The 25,269-nt window shown below is 40.4% G+C and overlaps 1 protein-coding gene across 5 annotated transcripts; it reads right to left on the reverse strand.

The window, feature by feature from the left end:
• Positions 1-277: 277 nt before the first annotated feature.
• On the reverse strand, positions 278-23,513 carry LOC133364128 (UPF0462 protein C4orf33 homolog). Of its 5 annotated transcripts, none has more exons than XM_061584269.1 (7): positions 22,931-23,513; positions 17,591-17,648; positions 16,032-16,212; positions 14,545-14,605; positions 8,133-8,181; positions 2,138-2,337; positions 278-482 (listed from the first exon to the last, which is right to left on the reverse strand). In XM_061584269.1, exons 1-7 carry the CDS (start codon positions 22,975-22,977, stop codon positions 395-397), a joined length of 684 nt encoding a protein of 227 aa, XP_061440253.1. In that variant the 5' UTR covers positions 22,978-23,513; the 3' UTR covers positions 278-394. The 5 variants fall into 5 exon arrangements, with proteins under 5 accessions (XP_061440253.1, XP_061440254.1, XP_061440255.1 ...); XM_061584270.1 differs by lacking the exon at positions 22,931-23,513 and adding an exon at positions 20,809-21,258; XM_061584271.1 differs by lacking the exon at positions 22,931-23,513 and adding an exon at positions 20,764-21,256.
• Between the last annotated feature and the right edge of the window lie 1,756 nt (positions 23,514-25,269).

Genomic DNA, 25,269 nt, shown 5'->3' on the forward strand with positions numbered 1-25,269 from the left:
ATTTTTATGAAGGTGGAATATAAATTCCTGAAAAGGTGATATGCAAATTCCTGAAACAAATAATATAATAATCAAGCTCTTGATCTTTAGCTTCAGAAAATGCAGGAACAACAACATTAATGTTTATCAAACTGTGTAACAATAAGAATGAGAGCAAAACAATTATGTACAAAATGTGGTGAACTGCTAGACAATATTGGGTAACCTGCAGTCTATTTGGAGGGAGACGACAAAGTAAGTATTGAAAGGAGCAATCAATTCATTTATTTTAATTGGCTGACCCATTAACAATATGAGGACACTATATATTTGACATCTCATGTTTAACCATAACACGTTACGTGTTTTATGACTTTTTTCTTCATTACTGATTGGGCTTTAGAGGTTGCTGCAGTTATGGCCACAGATCTGATGGAGGTTGGTTCCAGTCATCTCCCATGATGTCCTTCAGACTGAAATCTTTGAAGTATTCTAGACAATGACTACCAAATAAAACATAAGGATGACAGCCAGAGTTGTTAGGATCCTAAATATCTACAGGGTTTAATAAAATCCCTCTATTTAAAATGACAGCTTTAGTGTTTTCTCTGGTTAATTTGAATGGCAGCACCACATGTGAATAGTACATTTCAGTCTTTAACAGTACCCAGTAACAACCTAAAGACAGAACTGTTTGTTTTTTCAAAGGTTTCTATCATATTGGTCAAAATACAACTTTAATTTAGCTCATAAACATTCAAGACAGAAGGGATGAAGGTTAACAGTAGGGAAAGGAGAGGAATTTGACAAATGTGAATTCCAAAGCATTCTCACCTGATCTGCACCTCCAGGAATGAAGTGCAGATCAAATGCAGGTCAGCTTCAGAATCCCCATATCTTCTGTATTCCACTCACTGGAATGAGCAAGCACTGGTTCTTTTCTTTCTTTTTTCCCTTGTACAGATAGCAGTATGTCCAAAAACAGCTTGTAATTTCCTTCTGGAAGTGACAGGTACTGTAGATATCCTGTCACTCACAAGAGATTGCATGGAGAAAAAATGGCTGCCCCCATGGGATCAGGTGGAGGGTAGCCGTGTCTTTTTCCTTACAGTTTTCCTCTGAAACAGGATGTCATCAGAACCCATCACTCCCAGGGGCAGGGAGTGGAGTTGCAGACTTTTTTTAGATGTGTCAGTTGTGATTCTTCCTCAGTGACAAGAACCAGTGTGGTGTAGTGGTTAGAGTGTTGGACAAGGACCTAGGAAACAAGGGTTCAAATCCCCACTCTAGGTGACCTTGGACCAGTCACAGTCTCTCAGTCTAACTTCGCTCACACGGGGTTATCGTGAGGCTAAAGTAGGGAGAGAGAAAACCATGTACAGCATCTTCAGCTCCTTGGAGGAAAGGTGAGATATAAATAACAACAACTTGTATGAGTGGAAGAAGTGTCTGCTGAATAGAGTATTGAATAAGCCCACTGGAATCCATTAGAAAAGACATAATAGACATTGGCTCATGAGTAGGGTTGCCAGGTTCAGGGCCTGAGACTGATCCTGTATCTTTAGGAGAAGAGAAAATCAGCCAAGTGCCGGTGTTCTTGCAACCCTGTAATGGGAAAAACCACAAGGTGGGCCTGGCAACCAAGAGGTCTTCTGTATCTTTAAAAGTTGTGCAGGGGGGAGGGAGAATTCCACCTTGTGGTTCTTCTCATTACAGAGTGGCAAGAACACCTGCACTCGGCTGACTTTCTCTTCTCCTAAAGATACAGGATCAGTCTCAGGCCCTGTACCTGGCAACCCTACTCATGAGTATAACTTATAGTTATCCTTCACCACAAAATCATTTCCATAGTTAACTTCATGAACAGAGGGCAAAGAAGTGATTAACTGCACTGTGGAAAACTCAAGACTGGCCTTTCCTCCCATAATCCAGTCATCAGCCTACCTGTATTTACTGCTTTTATCATAAAACAAGCTCTAGCGGTACACTATGAAATAGTCAATATGAAGAGTGAACAGCATAAGTACTGAAGCACATTCTAGTAAAGCATGAGGGATTTCCCAAATTTGTTATGTAAGCAGTTACAGTCAACAATAAAAAGAAGCTTCAGGAACAGTCTGAAAGCAATTTGAGAGAGATGCGAGTGTTTTGTACTCACAAGTTAGGGCCTTGTCCTTCTTCTATCTCTTCTCGTGGTATTGGATAAAGTGCCTCGTATGTTCTCCCAATCCCAGACCCGTGGATTGCATATGAATTCATTTTATCTACACCAGGCGGGAAGTAGTTCCAAGGGATAATTGCTGTGCCATTCCAGTTGCCCCCATTTATATCTGCTTTAAATGCCAATGCAAGTCCTTTCTACACAGAGAAAGAAAATACTAGAAAACTGTCATCCTTATTATGTTCACATAAAGTTAGAATCCATGCAAGATATTAAGCCACCAAACCATTTTAAAACAAACTTTAGCACAATGCTTCATTATCAAGGTAACACTAAATTGCTGCACTTGAAATCTTGTTAGCACTTCTACTAAAATGTCAGCTATTGTTTCAAACGTTTATAACGCCCCTCTATTCAAGAATTTAATATGGAAGTCCCATGAATAGAAATGCAACTTAAGAGTTTTAGAAAATGCTTTAATACATTGAACAAAGACAGAAAGGAAATATCGTCATGTAGCTGGAAGACCTTTCAGGTAGTATACAAAAAAAGCAAGTGGATTGCCTTTTCAGTTTCAAATTTCAATCTCTCTTCTGTATAACCATCCACAGAATGGATTAAAAAAGGAAGCATAAATACCTGAAGCAAATAATAATTCAGGTAAATGGCAGGAATTGCAGGATTTCATTTATGAAGAAGCAATCACCAGCTGCTTGCAAAAGGAATTACATTTGCTTTTATTACAGAAATGCCTTAATTGAAGCTATTGATACTGAAATTGTAACATTAATATCAAAGGAGACTGGTAATCAAGTAGGATATAGACATGTGCCAAAGCCAAGGCTTGCATAAAAATTGTGCCTTTCTAGGAGCCAGAAAAACTTTTGAAAAAGCCCTTAGAGATCCATTCCTTCCTCTAGTAGGCCTTATGACATAGTCATACTGCACTGACATAGGCTGTGACCACACTAGTTGCCTACAGCAAAAAGGTTTCCATTGGCTACACCTGGAGGGGGAATGGGTTGATCTGCCAATCAGTTGTGAAATCTCTTTGAAGCAATTAAAAAAAATTCAAGTGGATCCCACCAGATTTTACAGTAAAAAGGGGTGGGGTTTGACTAGCATCATGTGCCCCCGTTTTCAGAAAAGAGAGATGGAGATGCAGTGGAACCAGCACCGGCAGAATAGTAAGTGTGTCTCTACCCATAGTCTCTGCATTATTCCAGAACTACCAATATTTGACATTCAAAACAAGGCAGGGCTGCCAACTGATTAGGGAAAAAAATCATCTTGACCTACTTTGTGCTTTCAAAACTGCTTAATCTGCAGAAATCAGCTGGTGAAGGTCTTGACTGCAGTGATATCAACATTATCACCTGCTCGTACTTGTAGGCCAAGCTATTATTACAAGACACAGGAGTAGGGTAGGGCCCAGGGAAAACAAACAAACCCTAAAAGGAGGTTGATTTAAGAACCCACCACCATGTGGGCACAGATGTAGAGATCTGAGGTCAAGTCATGCTCTACCATAGAGGCACAATGTGGCATCAAGTAAGTCCCCCCCCCCCACTCCTCTCTATCTATTAACGGGGAATAATAGGGAAGAGACACAGTCAAAATGTTAAAAACATAAAAACCATAAATAGAACTCTCACACCAGTTCTCTCCAATATCCTTCAATAGTAATTATGTTTGGTGCAGATTCCTCCTCTCCTTCATTCCGTTGGTTCCCTATTTCTTCTTCTCTTAATCCACATTTCTACCTTTCTTTAACTCTCTTCAGGCATTCAGAAGAACACTGTGGGCTTAAAAGCAGGGAGTGACCATGCACACAAGCCCTACGCGGCCTTCTCACATCCAGCTTTCAAAGGGATTTTAAATGGCGGGATCTTATTAGAATCCTCCCAGCGACAACAGTGCCAGCCCATCCGGCATTCCCAATTGAAGGGAGGATTCTATTCATGTTCAGGCAGCTGAATCTAGTTAGAAGCTCCCTACAGACCTCTGCACTGAACATGCAAAGCTTAGGGGAAGAGGAGGCATGGGAATTGGAGGCAAGGTCAATATGTGCCCCCCCCAACTCCACACAGTCTCTCAGTTTTTTGAAGGCCTGAAGAGGGCCCTTGTCTCCATGTCTCCCGCCCGCCCGCCCGCCACCCTGTTTTCCCTTCTGTTTCGATATATCAGGTGTGGGGAATCTTTGGCCCTCCAGATGTTGCCATCCCTGGTCATGGTCACTGGCTATATTGGCTGGGCTGATGGAAGTTATAGTCTTCAGCAACATTCCCCACACCTGCCCTATATGAACTTAAACAGCAATGTATTAGCTTGCTCCTCCCCTCTTTGCAAACACAAAAGGAGGTAATCTGAAGCACTGCTGCATGCCCACAATGCCAGCTATAGGCAAAACTGACATCTTGTAGTTCAACCTCCTTTACAAAACTGAAAACAAGCTGTTTTCTCTCAGGCAAACGCCAGATCTAATAATACGTTTGCTCCTGGTGGCAAAGTTACTGGAATTTTGGGACTCTGGTCAAAACACTTTGTTTAAGGATCACAGATAAATATGCTGATGGCCAATTTTTAAAAACAACAACAACATCTTTTAACTCTGCTGGTTTTAACCCTAGAAATTATTTGTTCAGCTCCTATGGTAAATGGATTCTTTAAAAAGTATAGTATACTATCAGCTGAGAATTTCTACTGTGAATTACTTCCAATATTCTTCATATTGAGAATATTTCTTGATAACAAAGGAGAAATCTAAAGCTAGGCTTGATTAAATTGAATTAAATTTCTTACCCTTCTTCCAAAGAGCTCAGTACAATTAGTGTGCATGTATCGCACATAAAAATAACTGAGAACACACAGGTAAGATAGTGGGCAGTTTAGATATGATGTCCTAGTACTCTGGTCTTAAACATGGATTTCCTGGTTTTCTCTCTCCAAAGTTTGCTGTGATGCCCAAAACTATGGTTAGCATTAACCTCCAAACTTTGGTTTGAATACATTTGCAAACCATAGTTTGGAGATTACTAGCCACAGTTTGCCTTATTTGGGCATCACAACAAACTATGAATTGGACTTGATAACTATCCAACTTCATGAATTAGCTGGGAATGTCTGTCAATCCATGTTTCCCTATTCCGAGTCTAACATGCTGTCCGCAACACCACACCTGCTCTCATATTTATATGGTACTGCTTGCTGTAGAAATAAAGTAAGCTTTCCCCGATTCCAATTTTATAGCATGAAAAGTTCTTAGAATAAGCTATTCTTACCTAGAACGGATCTAATATCTTCTGTGAAAGTATATAAAAATATAGTTCCTATTCTATTCACATTGCACAGATATAAACTGTTTCATATTATTGTGAAATAACTTATTGTTTCACTATTAGACTATCGTAGTGCTACTGTACCAAATTCTAAAATATAATGTGCAAAAAAATTATTATGCATCTCCATAGCATGACCCATGATTATTAGCTTCTAAATGTAAAATACCTTTCTACAGAAATATATATGCATTGCTTATAATGGTCTTAAAGAATGCTGAATTGCTCAGTACTAAATGGGATGGGGGGAATGGTTTCGGATAAATTTATAGCATAATAAAAACTATGATGTAAATGCAGGATGTGTCAGCCGGTGAGAGTGTTTTATTTTTTATTAATTTGATAGAATAAGCTCCATGGAACCAATGTGCAAGTGATTTGCAGATGTGTTGGCATTACCTAACTGTATTACAATGATTTATGTTACTTAACATTAATGCAAATGATGAAATGAGTTTATTGTCTGTAATCACCACAACAGGAAAAAAATCAGAAGGAAAAATGAGGGTTTTTAAAAGAAAAAACTCTCAAACACAGCGATTGGCTATTTAAACTCTGTTCACAAAGCAAATTGTGGAAATCCATTGATTTAATTAAACTGCAGAAACAGTTTGTACCATGATTTGCAATCTCTTGCAAAATGACTTTATCTGATCCGGAGAAACTAGATCCCATTATTTCAAACACTTATGAGAAATTTCCCCTGAACACTCATTGAAAATTATTCATGAATGCATTTTGGACTGTGCCATGGCTAGGACCTCCTTTAAGTTAAATAACTGACAAGCAGTAATCAAATAACTTAGTACAAATATATTAGCATAAAAAGTGCAGTATTTTACATATTTCTAGTGATCATCTTCAACCCTGCTGTGAACTAAAGACAGTCACCTTAGGCTACAATCCTATACTCACCTGGGAGTAAGCTCCATTAAACGCAGTGGGCTTACTTCTGAATAGACATGTATAGAATTTCACTATTAAGCATTTGGCTGTTAAAGCCCCTCCAGGCATCCTTTTTTATTACGCATTCATGACAATTTGTCTCATAATGCTACTGGGACAGGCACACACTATCCCACTTTCTATACTGCTTGTGCCTGCAAACGTCTTGGGACAATCATATTGCTTCATTTCCAATCACTGCATATCCAGTAGCTGAATTCCCATTACTCTTGATACTACAAATGTTTTGGTTTATTTTTGTCCCACTTTTGGACAACAATGTGGCAGCATTGAAGAAGAAAAGTAAAGAAGAATAAATCCACCACATATGCACTATTATTGTATTAAGAGTGTGCTGAAGAATGCATTCACAATAAAACGCCAGTCTGGAGGGGTCCTAAGGTAGCCTCCTTTCATATCGCTGCCTGCAACTCTGAAGAACACATGATCCTATTTTGCTTCATTTGACACAATAAAGGAAGACTGCGTACAGAATCATACCTTTGGTGTCCTCAGCAAAGACCCCATCTGTACTAATATAAAGCAGTATCATACCACATTAAACTGCCATGGCTTCCTCCAAAGAATCCTGGGACTTGTAGTTTGTTAAGGGTGCTGAAAGTGGTTAAGAGACCCTTATTCCCCTCATAGAGCTACAATTCTCAGAGTTCTCTGGGAAGAGAGACTCTAATAAACCAATCTGGCAATTATAGCTCTGTGAGAGGAATAGGGCTCTCTTAACCACTGTCACTCAGCACTCTTAACAAACTACAGTTCCCAGGATTCTTTGAGGGAAGCCACGACTGTTAAAAGTGGTATGATACTGCTTTCAGTGTATAGTGCAGATGAGGCTGCAATGACCACAACTGATACTTGTTGATGGTAATTGGTTAATCAGAAAAAAAAGTTCTGCTGCTACAGAGAGGCTGTTATGGGGGATGTGTATGGACAGTTTGCACTCTTTTGCTGTCACTCTCAGTGGAAGGCATTTTGACTAAGAAATAGGACAGGGTGACATTTTGCTGCATGCAGTGAAGGACAAGATGATCCACCCCCTTCCAACTTCCACCTACAGAAGCTGACCATACTTCAACCCTGTTCAACAACAGGACAGCAGGCTAGCTAAGGGGGCACAGGACAAATTGCGTGGGACATAGAGCTCTGTCCTCCAACAAGGTTGCTGTAACTTCCTCAAAGTGCTAGTTGGGGCCTCCTATCTGCCCTCTCAAACAAATGCTACAATGCAGCAGAAGTGGTGCAGGCACACACAATGCCTGCTGGAGTATATGGCTTAAACGGGCTCCCTTTCTGCCTGCTCACTCAAGTCTGTCATATACTGGGAGAAAGACAGCCAGGAGAGACAACCAGTCCGGGCAAGCAACAAGCAACAAGCAAACATTGCTGGCAACAGGGTATTGGCTCAGGAGGATGAGAATAGGTGAGGGGTGCCGCCCCCTAGCATCTGCTGCCTAAGGCAGCTACTTCACTCTGCCTAATGGTACAGCTGACCTTGAAGCCACCCACTAAAATGCAGAAGGGCCAAGTTAACGGTTTATAGGTGTATTCTATAATGTCAGCGTATACAAACGTGCAAAGCACTGTATTAATAAAATATGAAATATACAGAGACAATCATAATCAAGCCTCACTAACGTAAATGTTTGTTGTGTGTATTTTTACAGAAATTATTCCAGTGGAATTCTACTTACTTCCAGACAGTCTCCTCCAGAAAGAAATAATACAAGATGTTGGCCATGCCTAGCAAAACAAAATTATGGGGATAGGCCAGAAATTAGTTAAATTGTCAAAACAGGTTTCATAAGAATACAATACTGTCAACATATTTAGTGAATTTCACAGGAGAGTACAGAAAAGAGCAAAACATCCTAGGCTGGAAAATTCATACATGGCACCTTGATTCTCTTCTTTCCATTTCTAAGGAAGCAGCGGATCAGAGGGCTGCTGGCAACTATGTGGAACCCAACTCTCCCTATATCTGTGTATCCACAAAGCCACTGGCTCTGCACGATTATCATAATCACCATTACATTTATATCTGTTCTGAGATCTTTGGGGAAAGAGCAAGTGCATATGTACAGGATAATGGCTGTTTGTCCCCACAATCACCCTTGATGTTACATTAGGCCAATGGTCACTGACACCCAGTAAGTTTCATGGCTTAGTGGAGATTTAAACTTAGTCCCAACTCCAGAGAAACACAGGAAGCTGCCTTATACCAAGTCAGACTATGCATCTATCTAGTTCAGTATTGTCTGCACTGACTGGCAGCTAGTCTCCAAGGTTTCAGATGGGACATTCCTTGCCCTACTTGGGAATGCCTGGGGTTGAATCTGAGACCTTCTGAATACAAAGCAAATACTCTACCACCCAGCTATGGCCCCTCCATCTACTTCACTACATTAGTTCTACACTGGGAGAGACATCCAATGAGAGTACCAACTCTCTACAAAGTAATGCCATTCTTGGATGCCTTTGTATGGTCACCGTCCTCTTCTACTGAAGACCTTTAAGAAGTAGCAGCTCTCATAGGTATTGGCTACCATTTCCCTGCTCCTTTATTCTACATGCACGCACACTCTTTCTTAAGACCTTGTCTCATATTTAAGTAAAGCACAGACACATTACAGAAGATGTATTATACATTTCCTCTGTCCTTCCCCCTGGAAGAGGTCTTCTAGTCTTTGGGATGAGAAAGTAGGGACGTTTCCCTACAACAGTTTATTGTGAACTCAGTGTTACTTATCCATGCAATATTTTACTTACTTGTTTATTAAACTTCTATCCCACTCTTCCTCCCAGAGGGAGCCCAGGGATGTAAACAAAATACAACACACTAAAAACATCTTAAAACATCTCAAAAACAAAACATCTAAAAATATTTTTAAAAATAAAACCTCTTAAAAACATCTTTTAAAACGTATTAAAAAGCAATTCCAAAACAGACACAAACTGAGATAAGGTCTCTACTTCAAAGTCTTGTTGAAAGAGGAAGGTCTTCTGTAGGCACCAAAAAGATAGCAGAGATGGTGCCTGTCTAATATTTAAGGGGAGGGAATTCCAATGGGTAGGTGCTACAACACTAAAGGTCTGCTTCCTATTTTGTGAGGAAAGGACCTCCTGATAAGATGGTGTCTGCAGGAGGCCCTCACCTGCAGAGCATAGTGATCAAGACCTTCGTTCGGGTGTCCTGGTCTCAAGCTGTATGGGGCTTTGTACACCAAAACCAACATCTTGAACTTGGCCTGACAGCTCATTAGCAGCAAGTGCAATTCTTCAAACAGTGGGGTAACATTTAGGTGATACCCAACCCAGTGAGCAGTTGTGCCACTGCATTTTGCCACTTCTGGACCAAACTCAAGGGCAGCTCCACATAGACCACATGACAGTAATCCAACCTGGAGGTTACAGTGCATGGACAACAGTGGTCAGGCTATCCTGGTCCAGAAACAGCAGCAGCTGTCTTACCAGCTTAACCTGGTAAAAGGCACTTCTAGCCACTGAGGTCACCTAGGCCTCTAACAACAACGATGGATCAAGGAGCACTCCAAGACTATGAACCTATTCTTTCAGAGGGAGCATGACCCCATCAAAAGCAGGCAATTTACCAATTATCTGGACTTGGGAACCACTAACCCAGAATGCCTGTGTCTTGTTAGGATTCAGAGTCAGTTTATTGGACCTCATCCTGTTCACCACGAAGCACTGGTCCAGGGCTTGCATGGCCTCTCCTGATTCAGATGTCACAGAGAAATAGAGCCGAATACCACCAGCGTACTGCTGACACTTTGCCCCAGATCTCCTAATGACCACTCCCAATGGTTCATGAAAGGCACTAGGGACAACATGGTACCCTGTGGCACCCCACAGCACAACTGCCAGAGGGCCAAAGGATAATCACCCAATGCTATTCTCTGAAACTGACCCCGGAGATGGGATCAGAACAACTGTAAAACAGTTTCTCAGATATACCCATCCAAGTCGACTTCCGGGAAGGGTGACTTCGCTTGTGCCTGCTTTTGGGACGGGTTCCCGCCTCAAAAGAAGCTTATTCAGATATAAATCAGTCAGAACATTTTTTTTTTGACTGATGAAATTTCTCCCGGGCAGGGAGAAACGTAGAGATCAACCTCAAAAGCCTGTTTTTGTTGGGAGGACTGGATTTCATTAATTTATGAGATAAGGTCCAGCCAACAATGCCGGACGGACTTCCTAACAAGCTCTATCTGCTTAAGCGATACGTTTATCTTTTCTTTAAAGAGAGAACGGACTAACAGGCAAGCACCCTTCTTTCTATTATTTTTTTTACTTGGTTTAAATTGTTGCAGCAAAAGGAGATTTGTCAGATTGATCGGCTTTGGACAACTTCTGGGTGAGATATAGCTCTTCTCTGTTATTCACGAAATTAACAGCTTATCTCTGTTTCTGTCGCAAAAAGCTGTCCTGGAAGTGCATTCTAAAGATAATAAACAGAAGAGGGATTTCTATTCCTGATTTCTATTCCGAGGAATATTATATTGTCTGGGACTATTCTCTTTTTGGTCTATTTTATTTTGACGAATCTGCTTCTTCACGACGCCACTAACTGTTTTGATGCTGGCAACTAAATTTGTTTTGCATTCTTGAACATAGAGAGATAAGGCAGGTTGCTCTGTTTATACTGTGATGTCATCAAGCCTGGAATATTAACCCAATTGTTGCTGAAATAAGAAGTGGTTCTTCTTTATTTTTGTTTTGCTTTGTTTTCGTGGTTTTAAAAATGGCAATCAAGAAAGTGGCTGAGAATCTGGAAGTAATTATGTTTCAGAAAATAATGGATGAGATTGAGATAACGAAACAAACCCTGCGACAGGGCAGTAAGGAGCTGAAAATTGAACTGAGCAAAATGACGCAGGAGCTTAAAGAAATAGGGGATCCTGTGAGAGAGGAGAATGAGATCAGAGATGAGAAAAGAAAAAATAAAGGGAAGATACAAGCCCTGGAGATTGGAACAAATGTGGAATTGGAAAAAGATCTGGAGTTTATGGATTTTAGAAATAAAATCTACTGTTTGGAATTTAACGTTATCTCTGAAGAAATTAATGAAGATATTAGAGATAAAGTTATCAATGGCTTGGATAATCTTCTGGACTGGAATGATGTGATGGAGCTTGATATAGAGAAAATCTATGGAATTAACTGCAGCCATGTGACAATGGAAAAACTCTTAAGAGATGAGCCAGTGCATTTTGTAAAAAAGAAGAACACAGATATGACTTTACAACAGTATTTCAGCAACTTATTCAGAATGGATGGCAAGAAAATATTTGGGATAGAGGAAATTCCCATCAGACTCTTATTATATGACTATGGCTACAACAGCAAGATTATTATGGAATACTGATAATGGAAGATTGGACACTGAAATTACTGGACTTAACAGGACTATTGAAGAAGGAAGATGGAACTAATAGGGATAATGGAATAATGGCTATTGAAATTATTGGACCTAACAGATTCTGATGAGATGGATTAATCGAAATGTTTATTTGGACTATGGTTATGACAATAAGATTATTATAATTATTAACGAGATGGATTAATTGACATGTTTATTTGGAGAAAAATTGATAGATATATTTCTTAAAGAATTGAAACCTCTCTTTGACTTTTTGTGGAAAGAATAAAGTAATGTTTATGAGATTTGATGATTAATTAAGATAACTACTGGAGGAAAGTGATTTTATAATATGATTTAAGAGACAGGGTTGTTATATATTGTAGACCTATAACTGATTTGATATGTGACAAATGGGAAGTCAACATTTTATTTTTTTTTGTTTAATCATTTTTGTTTTGTTTTGTTTTTTGTCTTTGAATGTTTTATGATTTTGTTTTCTATGTTTTATGAAAATTTGAATAAAAATTATCGTAAAAAAAAAAAGATATACCCATCCAAGTCGTCTCAGAAGGATACCATGGTGAATGGTATCAAAAGCCGCTGAGAGATCAAGTAAGAATAACAGTTACACTCCCCTTGTATTTCTCCTGATAAAGGTCATCCATCAGGGCAACCAAGGCAAATTCAGTCCCTTAATTTCAGACCTGAACCCAGATTGGAATGGGTCAAGATAATCTGTTTCATCCGAGAGTACTTGCAGTTGCTGCAACACGATCCTCCTGATCAACTCTTACCCCTTATATACCCAGCCGATCACTGCGCTCTGCGGGTGAGGGCCTCCTGCAGATACCATCTTATCAGGAGGTTCGTTCTGTACAATATAGGAAATGGACCTTTAGTGTGGCAGCACCTACCCTGTGGAATTCCCTCCCTTTAAATATTAGGCAGGCGCCATCTCTGCTATCTTTTCGGCGCCTTTTGAAGACATTCCTCTTCCAACAAGTCTTTTAAGTTGAGACCTATCCCAGTCTGCGTCTGTGTTAGAATTGCTTTTAATATGTCTTTTATTTTATTTTAACCCCTTTTTTAAAAAGATGTTTTTAAAGTTTTTTTAAAATGTTTTTAACATTGTTTTGTTTCAATATATTTTAAGGTCTTTTTATGATGTTTTAAAGTGTTTTTAGTGTTTCTGCCCTGGGCTCCTGCAGGAAGTAAGGGCGGGGTACAAATAAAATAATAAATAAATAAATAAATAAACTTCCCCCAAAAGACTGTATTTATGACCAGGCAGTAGGTCCAGGGTGGGTTTTTTCAGGAGTGGTCAGATCACCGCTCCTTTCAGGGTGGCTGCGACCACTCTGTCCTGCAAAGATACATTAACCACACCCTGGATCCATTCAGACATACCCCCTCTGCAAGCTTTAAAAAGCCAAGAAGGGTAAGGTTTGAGAGGATATGTTGCTGGCTGCATTGTCGCATCAACTGAAACTGATCCCCAAAAATTGCAGTAGACATTGCACTGGACACCTCACTGGGGACTACAGTAGATGTGGATGGGGCATCAAGATTGCTACGGAGGCAAGCAACTTTACCCTCAAAATGCCTTGCAAGCAATTTACAGTAGCCTTCCAAAGGGTCTAAAACTCCATATCCTGGAGTTGATGTTATCAGACGTCAGACAATAAGAAAACACTCCACTGGATGATTTCTTGAGGATGCAATGGAGGCAGACAAGTGTGTCTTCTTCACTGCCCTCACCATTACACAGTAGGCACAGTTGTTGTTTTACTTGTGCCCAATCAGCTTCATAGCTTGTCTTTCACCACTTACACTCTAGCCCAGAGCTTGGAAAAGTTACTTTTTTGAACTACAACTCCCATCAGCCCAATCCAGTGGCCATGCTGGCTGGGGCTGATGGGAGTTGTAGTTCAAAAAAGTAACTTTTCCAAGTTCTGCTCTAACCATCATCTAGCCTGTTTCATTGCCCTTAGTTTACTGGTGCACCAAGGTGCGAAATGGGCAATACTGGAGAGGGCTCTCAGGGGCAGCCGTGTCAAGAGCCCTACATGTCTTGTTGTTCCACAGCGTGTCAAGGGCTTCAATAGGGTCACCTGCTCTATCTACTGGGAACTCCCCTAGGGCATTCAGGAATCCAATGGGTTCTGTTAGTCTCTGTGGGTGGGCCATCTTAATCTGTCCACCATGCCTGCAGGGAAGGATCACAGCGTCTATACAATGTTCTCACCAAAATGCTATTCTATATCCCTGCTCACACCCAATTTAATTTGGATTTGCCATTTCTGCTTTTTTCAAAATAAAAATTGTGTGGAAACTGTAACTCCAGATTATATAGGAAAATAATATGGGGCAACATTTAGAATAGATGATGTTGTATGGAGGCTATGCATAACTTACAAGTATGAGCAGCATCAGAGGCAATGTACTACATCCCTTCATTGTAAGTTGTAATTATTATTATTATTATTATTATTAATTTATGTTGTGGATATTGCCACTGCTTTCCTGAGCTCCCCTTTTCATGTGGTCTTGCCCCCTACTTTGTTCAAATCTTTTTGTTCTATGCCGAGTGCAATTCACCTTAGGAAGGCTCAGCCATTGTTTCATTGAGCTATGGAGGCTCCATGTGGCAATGTGAAAAGGTCACCTAATAACCAAAGTCTAAGATAACAGATATCATGCATTTTTTACATAGTAAAACTTACGGGCAGAGTTCCACTTCCAGATAGTTTCTTGTTGCACTATTCAAGAAGAAAGATTCAGCCACTATGAAAGAAATAATACCATCATGCTAGTGTCTGCAGTTAAGGAGATGGGGGGAGAAATAGCCAAGAAATAAGTAGTAGTAGTAGTAGTAGTAGTAGTAGTAGTAGTAGTAGTAGTAGTAGTAGTAGTAGTAGCAGTAGTAGTAGTAGTAGTCTGTAAAGCAAGACTACTTTATCTTTATTTTGGTTCATCCCCACAACTATTTCCTGTTTCATGTATGGATTTTATCAAAACCTCACAATGAGTTATCGCATATAGATTTTAAAATGGGTTTTCTAATGATTTAACAACTGGTTCATCTCTAGATGAATCTGGTTCACCTCAATTAAACAAAGAGGCTGTGATCAAAAAAGCATATTTACTTAAGGAAAAATTCCAGCCCATGATGCCCCAGGATGAGTGGGGTTTGAAATAGGTAGATCTACAGCTGAATAGGATCTCCAGCTCATTCAGAGGTATGCAGATGTAAGTCCTCCATCCTAGTTCACCTCATTCAAAGCCAGCTGAGCTGAGACTGGGGTAAGCCCCCCAAAAGGGGCATTCTGGTTGAGTGACAAGCATGGAATGGGATAAGGAAACTTACCCCTATTGCAAACTTTGTTCAGCTCAGTCATGTGACCCAGCAATCCAACAGAAGTTACACTGGCAAAAAGGTTGGTGTACATCAAACTCTATTTTAAAAGCTTGTTTTGCTTCTGCCTGGCTCAGGCCAGCTCAGCCAATCTCCTGAACAGAGTTTGGAATAGGGGTAAACTACAACAGCATAATTTAATCCAGCACAAATTACACTGGTTTCCAGTAGTTTGGATTGCTCTGCCCGTCACGTCCAAAAACTTGAGTGTATCCACATCAGAGATGTGGAGGCAGACTTATCACCTCCCCATATAAATCGAGGGGGGGTCCCACATTGGCTTCAATGGGGAGGGGAAACACAAGCTCTAGGCTGGCATAGGTGAAGGTGCACTCCTGGAGCCTCTTCAATGAATGAAGGGATCTTAGATCCAGTGAATCTAAGGCCATCTCTGTATCACCCCTGCCCCATAATACCCCTTTTGGAGGCATACAATTGACTACTGTCAGGAAAAGAGCTACCAGCTATGGATCTATCTTCCCTCTGAACTATCCACAGGCAGAACAAGAGCCCCCTCGACAAACATGACCCTCCACTGACCAAGCTCTTCTCTGCAAGCAGAGAAGCATCTCTGCTCTGTTCCAACCCATTCCAGCCAGTGGATATGGGCATTAGAATCGCTGTACTCATGCTATTTACAAAAATTAATACATAATATTTATTCTAACCTTTTTTCATCTTCAGAAGCACTGATGTATTAATATAGCTAAACAAAAACAATTAGTTAAATAAATATTCTAGGCCTTAAAAAGCATGGCTACTCTTTTGTGTTGTGTACCTTTCATTAAACCTCACCTTCAAAGTCCCATAGGCCATCAAATGGCTTTCCAGGTTCACCAGATGGAGCTGGAGGGTCATCAAAGAATAAGGAATTCACTTCCATTACTAAGCCTTGATCACCAGGTTTAAATCTGATTGTCACTGGTGCATGCATAACCGGTATGCTGTCCCAGGTATTTAAAATTTTATATTCTGCCTACACAAACACATGAGAAGTCATAAAGAATTGTAAGTTTTAATCCATCCAAAGCAATTATTACTGAACAAATTCCACAGAACAGGGAGGAAATTTCTGCTACATTGTTGTTGTTGTGCTATTTGGCCAATGCATGAGCAACACAAATATTGTTGTAAAATATTTGCCCAAGTTTCTGTAGTCTTATAGGGACCAAACATTTTTCCACAAAGTTTTCCAGTGTGCTAAATCAAGTCCCAAACAATTTAGCATGCTTGACAACATAATTAGAAAAAAAAACTTTTTTAAAGTACACAGTGTTAATTGATGTGCTGCATGAATATATAGACACAATCAATAGTGAAAGTAGCTGAGGTGAAATATTTGGTTAGGAAGAAAAAGCAAATAATGTACCCTTAAAATCGTTTAAATGTCATAGTCAAAGTTCTAAAGTTTTCATTCAAATTGTTTACCGCAATACTTGTAAATATTTTACTGCAATACTTGTAAAAATTTATTCCATCTGTTGTTGCGCTGTGTGTAATTTGTGTGCTTAATTTCGTTTGAAGCAACACAACAGCAGCAGAGTAACAGCAGATGTTGAAATGCGAGTGTTCCAGCGTGTGCGTGCGTTTTGCCTAAGAAAGCAGGCTTTTACCCTGCATCAGCATCACTGAGACTTAGTAAAATAAGAAAAGCTACTTTATTTATAGAAATACATAGTAGATAGAAAAGCACACCTAGTTCTAACTAAGTTGGAGGCATAATGCCCAGGTGCGGGAGTCATCCCCATGCTTGGAGACAGCAGAGACAAAGGAATGTCTCCTCTCTCCCTGACAGCAGGAGGGCAAAGGAGTGGAAAGGGCAGGAGGAGGAGGGGCAGGTAAGCTTCCCTACAGACGTCACATTCTAGCGACAGAAGGAAGTCAGTCAGAGCATCACAGGTAAAAGGTAAACAAGCCTATCCATCTGGAGGACCCTAGCTCTATCTCCCTTCTGGAGCACAAACAAAAGAACAAAACAGGAGTTGCTCTTGCCCCACTTCCAACATCTGTAACCAAAAATTTGTTTGCCAAAACGGGCAATCACAAGGGTACAGAGCAGCTAAACTTCAGTTGCTGAAATGAGCCAAAATAAATATCACTGAGAAGCAAAAGAACAGAAACATAACAGCTGTTCATCCTGCAACTTTCTAAATCAGTACAAGAACAGTCCCATGAAAAAAGTACGTTTGAGACTTGATGGGAAATGCAACATTGTGTCACTTAAATTAACACCTTTATGCAATAATCAAGGTAAAGAAATATAAAAGATAACAGAGGAGATTCCACCATTACATTATGTTTAATATAAATAACTGCTATGAACATTTCTTATGCTCCATATACAAATTGCTCACCTCTCTTGTTTCATCCCTCAGGAATTTTTCCTCATGATTTTTGATGCCAGCATTTTCACTTAAGAAGAAAAGATGCACAATGTTGATAAATAACTGCAGTGTGCTTGCATTAATCCATATTATTGCACTATTTTATTTGCAAAATGCCAAGTATCAACTTAGAAACTGCAATCCAGTTAGGGTTTTACCAAACTAATATGAGGTCCTGCTTTTTTAAATTAAAAAAAAACCCAAGAAGAAGTAGTTGAGAAGAAAACTTCTAGACGAAAACTTAGTGGGGATTTCCTTAGCACAACACTGATAACTTTATTCTTCCATCTAGTGGCAAGAAGCAGTAAGAATCAAGGTTTCTGTGATAAGCCTATCAATACAATAACAAAGGGAGTAGCAAGACTCCTACATTTTATGTATACGAACGTGTGAGTGATAAACACAATTACACGGAAAGTACAAACCCCCCGAATTTGTATTCTCAAAAATGTACCATTTAAAGATTCAGATTATTTGCATTTTGCATTTTATTTAACTAAAGATCTCCACCTTCATTCATAGGTAAAATAACTGGGAGAGACTATTTGCACTGCTGTCCTGCTGTCTGCATTGCTGTTTTACATCCTATCCAGTGTATAAGACAATGCCATCAGAGGCTAAAGCAATAAAGGGAAAAGAAAATATAATGCCGTTATTGTTATGCACAGTCATATCTTTTGCAACCTGTCCAAATCTGTGACTTAAATCCTCCCAAAATTAATGCTGCAGTCCTACACATGCTTGCTTGAAGCTGAGAGCAGTTTTCATTGACCTCAGTGGGATACACATTTTTAGGGTTAGTCTAAAGAAAGTGGAAGTAACATCAACTTCCCAACACTAAACAGCCCATGTCGTCCTTCAGCCTGCCCAACTTGATACAGCAGAAGCAGAGGTGGTGGACATTTGGGACATAAGAGATGTGAAATCCTCGGATAAAATGTGCCCACTATAGGCATCCTCACTATACTAAGCAAATCCTGAATGGGGCAAGTGGGTGTGGGGGAGCAGAGGCATATTGCTTATTTTGTTCTTAACATTCACAGAGGCTGCATGTATACAAGAAGTGTGGTAATTCTGCCAAAAGTGCTTAGCGTTATTTTAGTGTACTTAAAGCATGAGTATACACAACTAGAAAACCACTAAAAGGCTCAGTTCAGGCCCTTGGACATCATACCAAACCATGGCCAAGGAACCTTAAAGTGTAATCCTATGTGTGGTTACTCGGACTTAAGTCTCACTGTGTTCAGTGCTGTTTCCTGCCTAATAAGTGTGTTCTGAACAAACAAGCTATGGTTTTTGAGTGGCTAACACAGTAGAATCACAAATGATGGTTTGAAGTGGATTTGCAAACCATGGTTTGGTGAAATGCCTGAACTGACAATAAATTATTAAACTGAATGCAGAGGGGACTGAAACTGAAAGGAGGCATGCAACCATAAATCACAGTTTGCCTGTCTGAGCTTCCAAATTTTGCATAGTGCAAGCATTAGTTTGGTGCAATATCCTGAGCCAAAACATCTGAAATGATTTTTAGGAAAGCTGTAGGCAAACAGACATAAAAAAGGAAGAGGGGATTCTAGTACAGAGTTAGGGGACTCAATCCAAAGCACTATACACACGAGAAAAAAAATCCACACCACAATTTTTACAGAAAGTGTGAGCGGACTCTCCATGAACTTCACTTGGTTTTTTGCAGGTTCACTGCTCTGTGCTTTGAGTGGGGAAAAGCTGGTGAGCCAGGCATGAAACTACCACAGCAGAAGGAGAAGCTATCTATTCCTTGGCTCCTTTTCTTGGGAAAAATGGGATGGGCAAGTGAGTGAGTGGTATATCATACAAAGAGTGAAAATGAGTTGGAGTACAAGTCAAGAAAGTTTAGTCTCAAAAAAAAATTGAAGCATTTCAGGAAGCATTTGGCAAGATACAAGATGTATCTAGTCTGCATAAATCCCCATTTGGCTTGAACTGGAATACTTAAAACAATGATTTTAGATCTGATAATATAGCTGGATGACTGTTTTGGAGTTTGTCAACAAAAATCACAAAATATTGCACTGGATTGTGCTATATTCTTGCAGCTGTTGTAGAAAACTGCATTTAAAATAATGATGAAGTTGGGGGGCAGAGTCCTGATAGATAGATATGTGCATGAATCTTCTTGCATATGCAATGGATTGTTTAAGAAAAACAATTCTGTAAAAAAAAAAAAGATATATGGTCCTCTATAGAGAGGATCATTTCATTGCCAGGATTCAGTCTCCTTGCCAACACCTACATATGATATAAATTGGACAAAGAGTGCCCAAGATTTGCTTCTCCCCAAACCAATTAAATCACTCCTTCAGCACTAACAACCTAAATCAGACTCTTTAGTAAATAATATTTATCCCCTCTTCACTGTAACCCATCTCTCTGTTGAAAGAACATATTTTGTTTTGTCGTTCCCAGTTTCTTCCACTGCTAGCAGTTGCTTATATTGAAAGAGCTAATAACTGTTCCTTATCTTACAATAGGGAATAAAACCTCTGCTTTTATCACCATGCAATCCACTTAAATTTTAATATATTAATATGTATATGGACTAGGGAAAAGGGAAAAAATCAACCATATGCATTAAACAAGTCTTTTCCCCCCAGTTTGGTAAACACAGGAGGGTATATAAATAAGATGGAAGTTATACAGTACCTGCTTAGTGTGAAGTGGTGTGCCCGGTCAGTAAGGCATGCAGCAATAAAAGCCACAGCAAATAAAGACTTCATTTTTAAAAGCTATCAGGTAGAACAAAAATGTACTACATTATATATACACAAGCTAATCAGAGCCAAATAGTCATTGGACTTTGAGGGTGTTTGCTATATTTAAAAAAAGAGGTAGTTAATCACACTTGCTGGCCTTGACATTGTTTTAATAATTGACTAAGATTTTAACTAGTGAGCTCTGTTACAGGAAAGCATTTTTAAAAAATTCTTATTACAGTAAGAAATGCTTAACATTTGGTATCTGTCATTAGGGTCTCCAAGGAAGAAATATGCACACTCAATGGCTTTTCTCTAGAGTTTTCCCTATCACCACCTAGTGTTTCTAGGCATTTCACAAAATAAGTAAATAAAAGGAACTAGCGTATGTAAAAAATAAACCCTCACATGAGCCACCTGCAACTTGAAAATCCAAAGAAATTCCTGACTCACATCCACCTCTCTTCCAACATGGTCCTTGGATTTCTGGCCACATATTCTGTTTATTTCCATACAGAAATTATTTGTGCTGTGCTCATTCTTCTCCAGGCTGCTTCCATAGAGAATTTTTCCTCCAGGCTAAATTCAAGGTGCTGGTCCTGGTGTATAAAGTCCCATACAGTTTGGGACCAAGATACCTGAAAGATCATCTTACGCCTTATATACCCAGTTGTTCACTGTGCTCTGCAGGTGAGGGCCTCCTGCAGATACCACCTAATCAGGAGGTTTCTTCTGTATAATATAGCAATCAGGCCTTTAGTGTTGTGACATCTAACCTTTGGAATACCAGACAGATGCTGTCTGATGTATGTAATGAATAATAAATCTTGCTGCCAGATAGATCTACAAAGATTAACTTTAAAAAAATGCAATGGAGAAGGGACAAATAAAAACTAAAAGTCAGCACCAAAAACAACCCACGTACTTAAAGGAGCAAAATCCTGGATCTGTTATTCCATGGTGGATAGTCGGTTCCAGAGCTGGCCACCAAACTAAAATAAACTAAAATAAAGCTGTTTGGTGCTAGCAGCCAGCCTTAAGATTTTGTGCCAGATCTTAAGGGGCAGGAAGGTATATGTGGAAAAAGGGTCTTCCCTCCAGGTATCCTGGACCCAGTCTTTAAAAACACCTTGAATTTAGTCCAGAAACAGATTAGCAACCCATCCAGAACAAGTAACTGATTTATCTCCTGGATGGGAGAACCACTCATCCATAGGGCATCTGTCTGGTCAGGTTTTAAACTCAATTTTATTGGCCCTCACCCAGCCCACCAGTGTGCCCAGACACTCGTCCAGAGCCTACACAGCTGCTCCTGATTCAGATGTTACTGAGAAACAGCTGTGTATCATCAGGATACTAATGACACTTTGCTCCAAATTCCCTAATAATCTCTCCCAGTGGCTTCATATAGATATTAAATAGTAATGGAGACAAAATAGTGCTCTGAGGCACCCCATAACAGAAATGCCAGGGGGCCAAAAAGCATTTCTCCAATGCTACTGTCTGGAACTGACCCTGCAGTTAGGACTAGAGCCACTGTAAAATTGTGTCCTAGACACCCATGCCACAGAGCTAGTCCAGGTGGATAAAATGGTATCAAAAGCCACAGAGAGAATGAGCAGAAGAGGCAAGGTCACACTCCACTTGCCCCTTTCCCAATATAGGTCATCCATCAAGGCGACCAAGGTTAGCTTGGTCCCCAAACCAGGTTTGAACCTTGACTGGTAGGTGATAATTGGTTTCTTCCAAGAATGCCTGCAGCTGCTCTGCCATGATCCTCTCCTTCACCTTTTCAAGAAAAGGAGCATTAGCAACCAGTCAATAATGTATCACAGACCAGTGGGACCAGGGTGGGCTTTCTTTAGGAGTGGACACACCACTGCCTCTTTCAAAGCAGCAGGCACCACTCCACTGCATAATACAGCCTTTCCCAACCAGTGTGCCTCCAGATGTTGTTGGATCACAACTCCCATCAGCCTCAGCCAGCATTGCCAATGGTCAGGAGAGATGGGAATTGTCGTCCAACAACATCTGGAGGCACACTGGTTGGGAAAGGCTGGCATAATACATTTCCTGTGGCTAAATGCCAGAGATTAGTCTGGTTGTTGCATTCTGAACTAGTTACCACTTCAAATAGCTTTCAAGAGTGGCCCCATGCAGAGAAACAATAATCCAATTAGATTACCAAGGCATGCACCATGGTGTTCAAATTTATCTTTCCCAAGAAGGGAACAGCTGACAAGTCAGCTGAAAAAATATTATGTTAGCCATTACCCTCAATCTGGTCACTGAGAGGAGTCATGAAGCCAGGAACATTCCCAAACTACAAATCTGATCTCTCTGGGGGTAACATAAATCTATTCAAGGTAGACATTTCTACCACTCCACTGGGACAAGGGCAGCCCCCATCAGCAAATCTCATCTGGATTAAGTTTCAATTTATTCACCTTCATCAATTGCATTACCAACCCTATGCAGGCATTCAGTTGAAAAAAATACACAACGCTGGGTTTAGGTGAAAAGGGAAAAGGAGTGCTGGGTGCCATCTTCAAGTTGAATCTTTGGACTAACTCACCCAGTAGTTCTATGTAGATATTGAAACATGGAGAATAATATCGACATCTATGGGCTTCCCAAGGTGAGTTCCCCCAGTCCAGTCGATTTTCTGAAATCTAATGCAAATGCGTAGAACCATTGTAATTCAGCACCCTAGACCATGTCAGTCATTCCAGAATGATACCATGGGTCAATGATACTAAGAGGTGCCAAGAGATCCAGAAGAATCAGCAAGATCACACTCTTCCTGTGTCCTGTTCTCACTAGGCTCCTAAGGAAGCAAGAGATTTGCCAGCAACACCACCATCATGGGAAATGACCAAAGCAGTGTCCCGGGCCAATCCAAAGTCAGGGTCGAAATGAGCAGAGCCCACAACAAAGGGTGAGGCAAGAGGCAAGGTGAGAGCAGTCCAACGTCAGGGTCCAGTCAACCAATGGGCAAAGCAGGCCAAGGGCAAGTCCAGAGGCTGGTGCAGGGTAGCCTGGGATCAGGCTTATTTATTATTTGATTTATATCCCTGCCCTTCCTCCCAGCAGGAGACCCAGGGCTTGGAGTCAGTAGGAGATCAGCTAACAAACCAAGGACAATACTGGTACATAGATGTTGTTCTAACAGCTTGTCCAGCCTAGCACTGGGGTTTTTGAGCTGGAGCGGCTGGAACCCAGAGCTTGGAAAAGTTACTTTTCTGAACTACAATTCCCATCAGCCCAATCCAGTGGCCATGCTGGCTGGGGCTGATGGGAGTTGTAGTTCAAAAAAGTAACTTTTCCAAGCTCTGCTGGAACCACACCCTCAGCCTCAGCTGACTCCTATCGGCTACCTTCAGCCAGAACTTTACTCTTGAGGAGACCTTTCCTCCTGATACCTTTCCTCCCGAGGAGACCTTGCCTACAATCAGGCACTTCTCTTGATGGGCTGCGTTTCCAACTGACATTTAAGGTGACCCTCTCTCTTGGGCTTGGGACCCATTGAGCTTCAATGTCAGAGGCCAAATTCAGGGTGCAGGATGCCCTTCCTCAACCTCACCCAGGGCTGGGTCTAAGGCTGAAGCCTCCTGGCCCTCCTGACAAGGAATTCCCTGATGAGGTCTCCCATGGCTGGCACCCTATCTCTTTCCCAGTGAATACTGTCTGATTGACAGAACGTCCAACCATGTACTCAATACAGGATAGCACCCAAGAATATCTATTTTTAAAACCTGCTAAAAGTCTGCTATAATTAGCCCGATGCTAACACTAGCATACTTTTTAAACCAGCTTAAACAAATAGGGAAATGATAACTTTCTCTAGATTTTAATCCACTTAACCCAGATTAGCGTTCTTGACCAAAACCTGCAGAATGGGTAGAATGAATATTTAAATCTGACCCAGGCAGGTCTGAAGATTTGAATCCTAGAATGCTCTAATATATCAGCATAAGCCTAGAAAAGCAACTGTCAGGCACCAGCCTAATATTTCTTATCTGTCAAATTACTTGGCTGAAACAGTTTCCCATTTTCAGGGGGAAAAGGGCCTTCTGGAGGTAGAATGAAACATTCTTCGATCATGCTTCAAAGAGAATTTTCACAAAAGCAGAAGTGGCATTAAATCAGCTCAAATTTGCCATCTGCGATAACCTGAGGAGCTTATAACCTCAATGGCTTATTGAGACTCAAACCATATCCATTCTTGTTACCAAAACTGTAAACAGTATTTCAGAGTGTCCATACTGAACAGGCAAAATGACTTGGAATCAATAAGTGCTTGAGCACATAACAGGGAGCAGCTACTCACACATCACCTTTACAAACTTTATAAGAGAACACAGATTCCTAAAGCTGACTGAAGAGCGCAGGCCCAATATGTTCTGCAGAAAATGCAATATGAAACTGGAACTAAATGTTTTTTCTCCCCACTCATTCTTCTGGGGTTTTGTATGATTTAAGAGTGCAATAATATGGATTAAAGAAAAAATGCACTGCCACCCACGTGTATGACTTAATCCCAAATAAAACTACCAGAAAAAAGACAAAGGGCCCAATCAAGGGTGCTTCCCGATGGGGGCTTAAATATTGCAAAAGGGACCTTTGCAATTTTTTTTTAAAGTATCAGATTTTTCTGCAGAAAGGGGAAATCCAGATTAAATGGTGAAAAAATGCAGGCTACCATTTTGATGGCATTGCATCAACTGCATTGCATGGATGCTACACAAGCTACTTGCCCCCAGGGATTCAACTGGGAAGAGGGCTCAGTCTCACCTTTTCTCTCATTGGTCTGGATATGACCTCTCTTGGTAACTCACAAAAATACTCTTAAATTTTATCTTTCAAACTCAGCATTAAACACTGTCTTTCATCAAATATGTTTGTTCATATCCA

This window comes from Rhineura floridana, chromosome 9 (genome assembly GCF_030035675.1).
Source record: "Rhineura floridana isolate rRhiFlo1 chromosome 9, rRhiFlo1.hap2, whole genome shotgun sequence".
Lineage (NCBI taxonomy): Eukaryota > Metazoa > Chordata > Lepidosauria > Squamata > Rhineuridae > Rhineura > Rhineura floridana.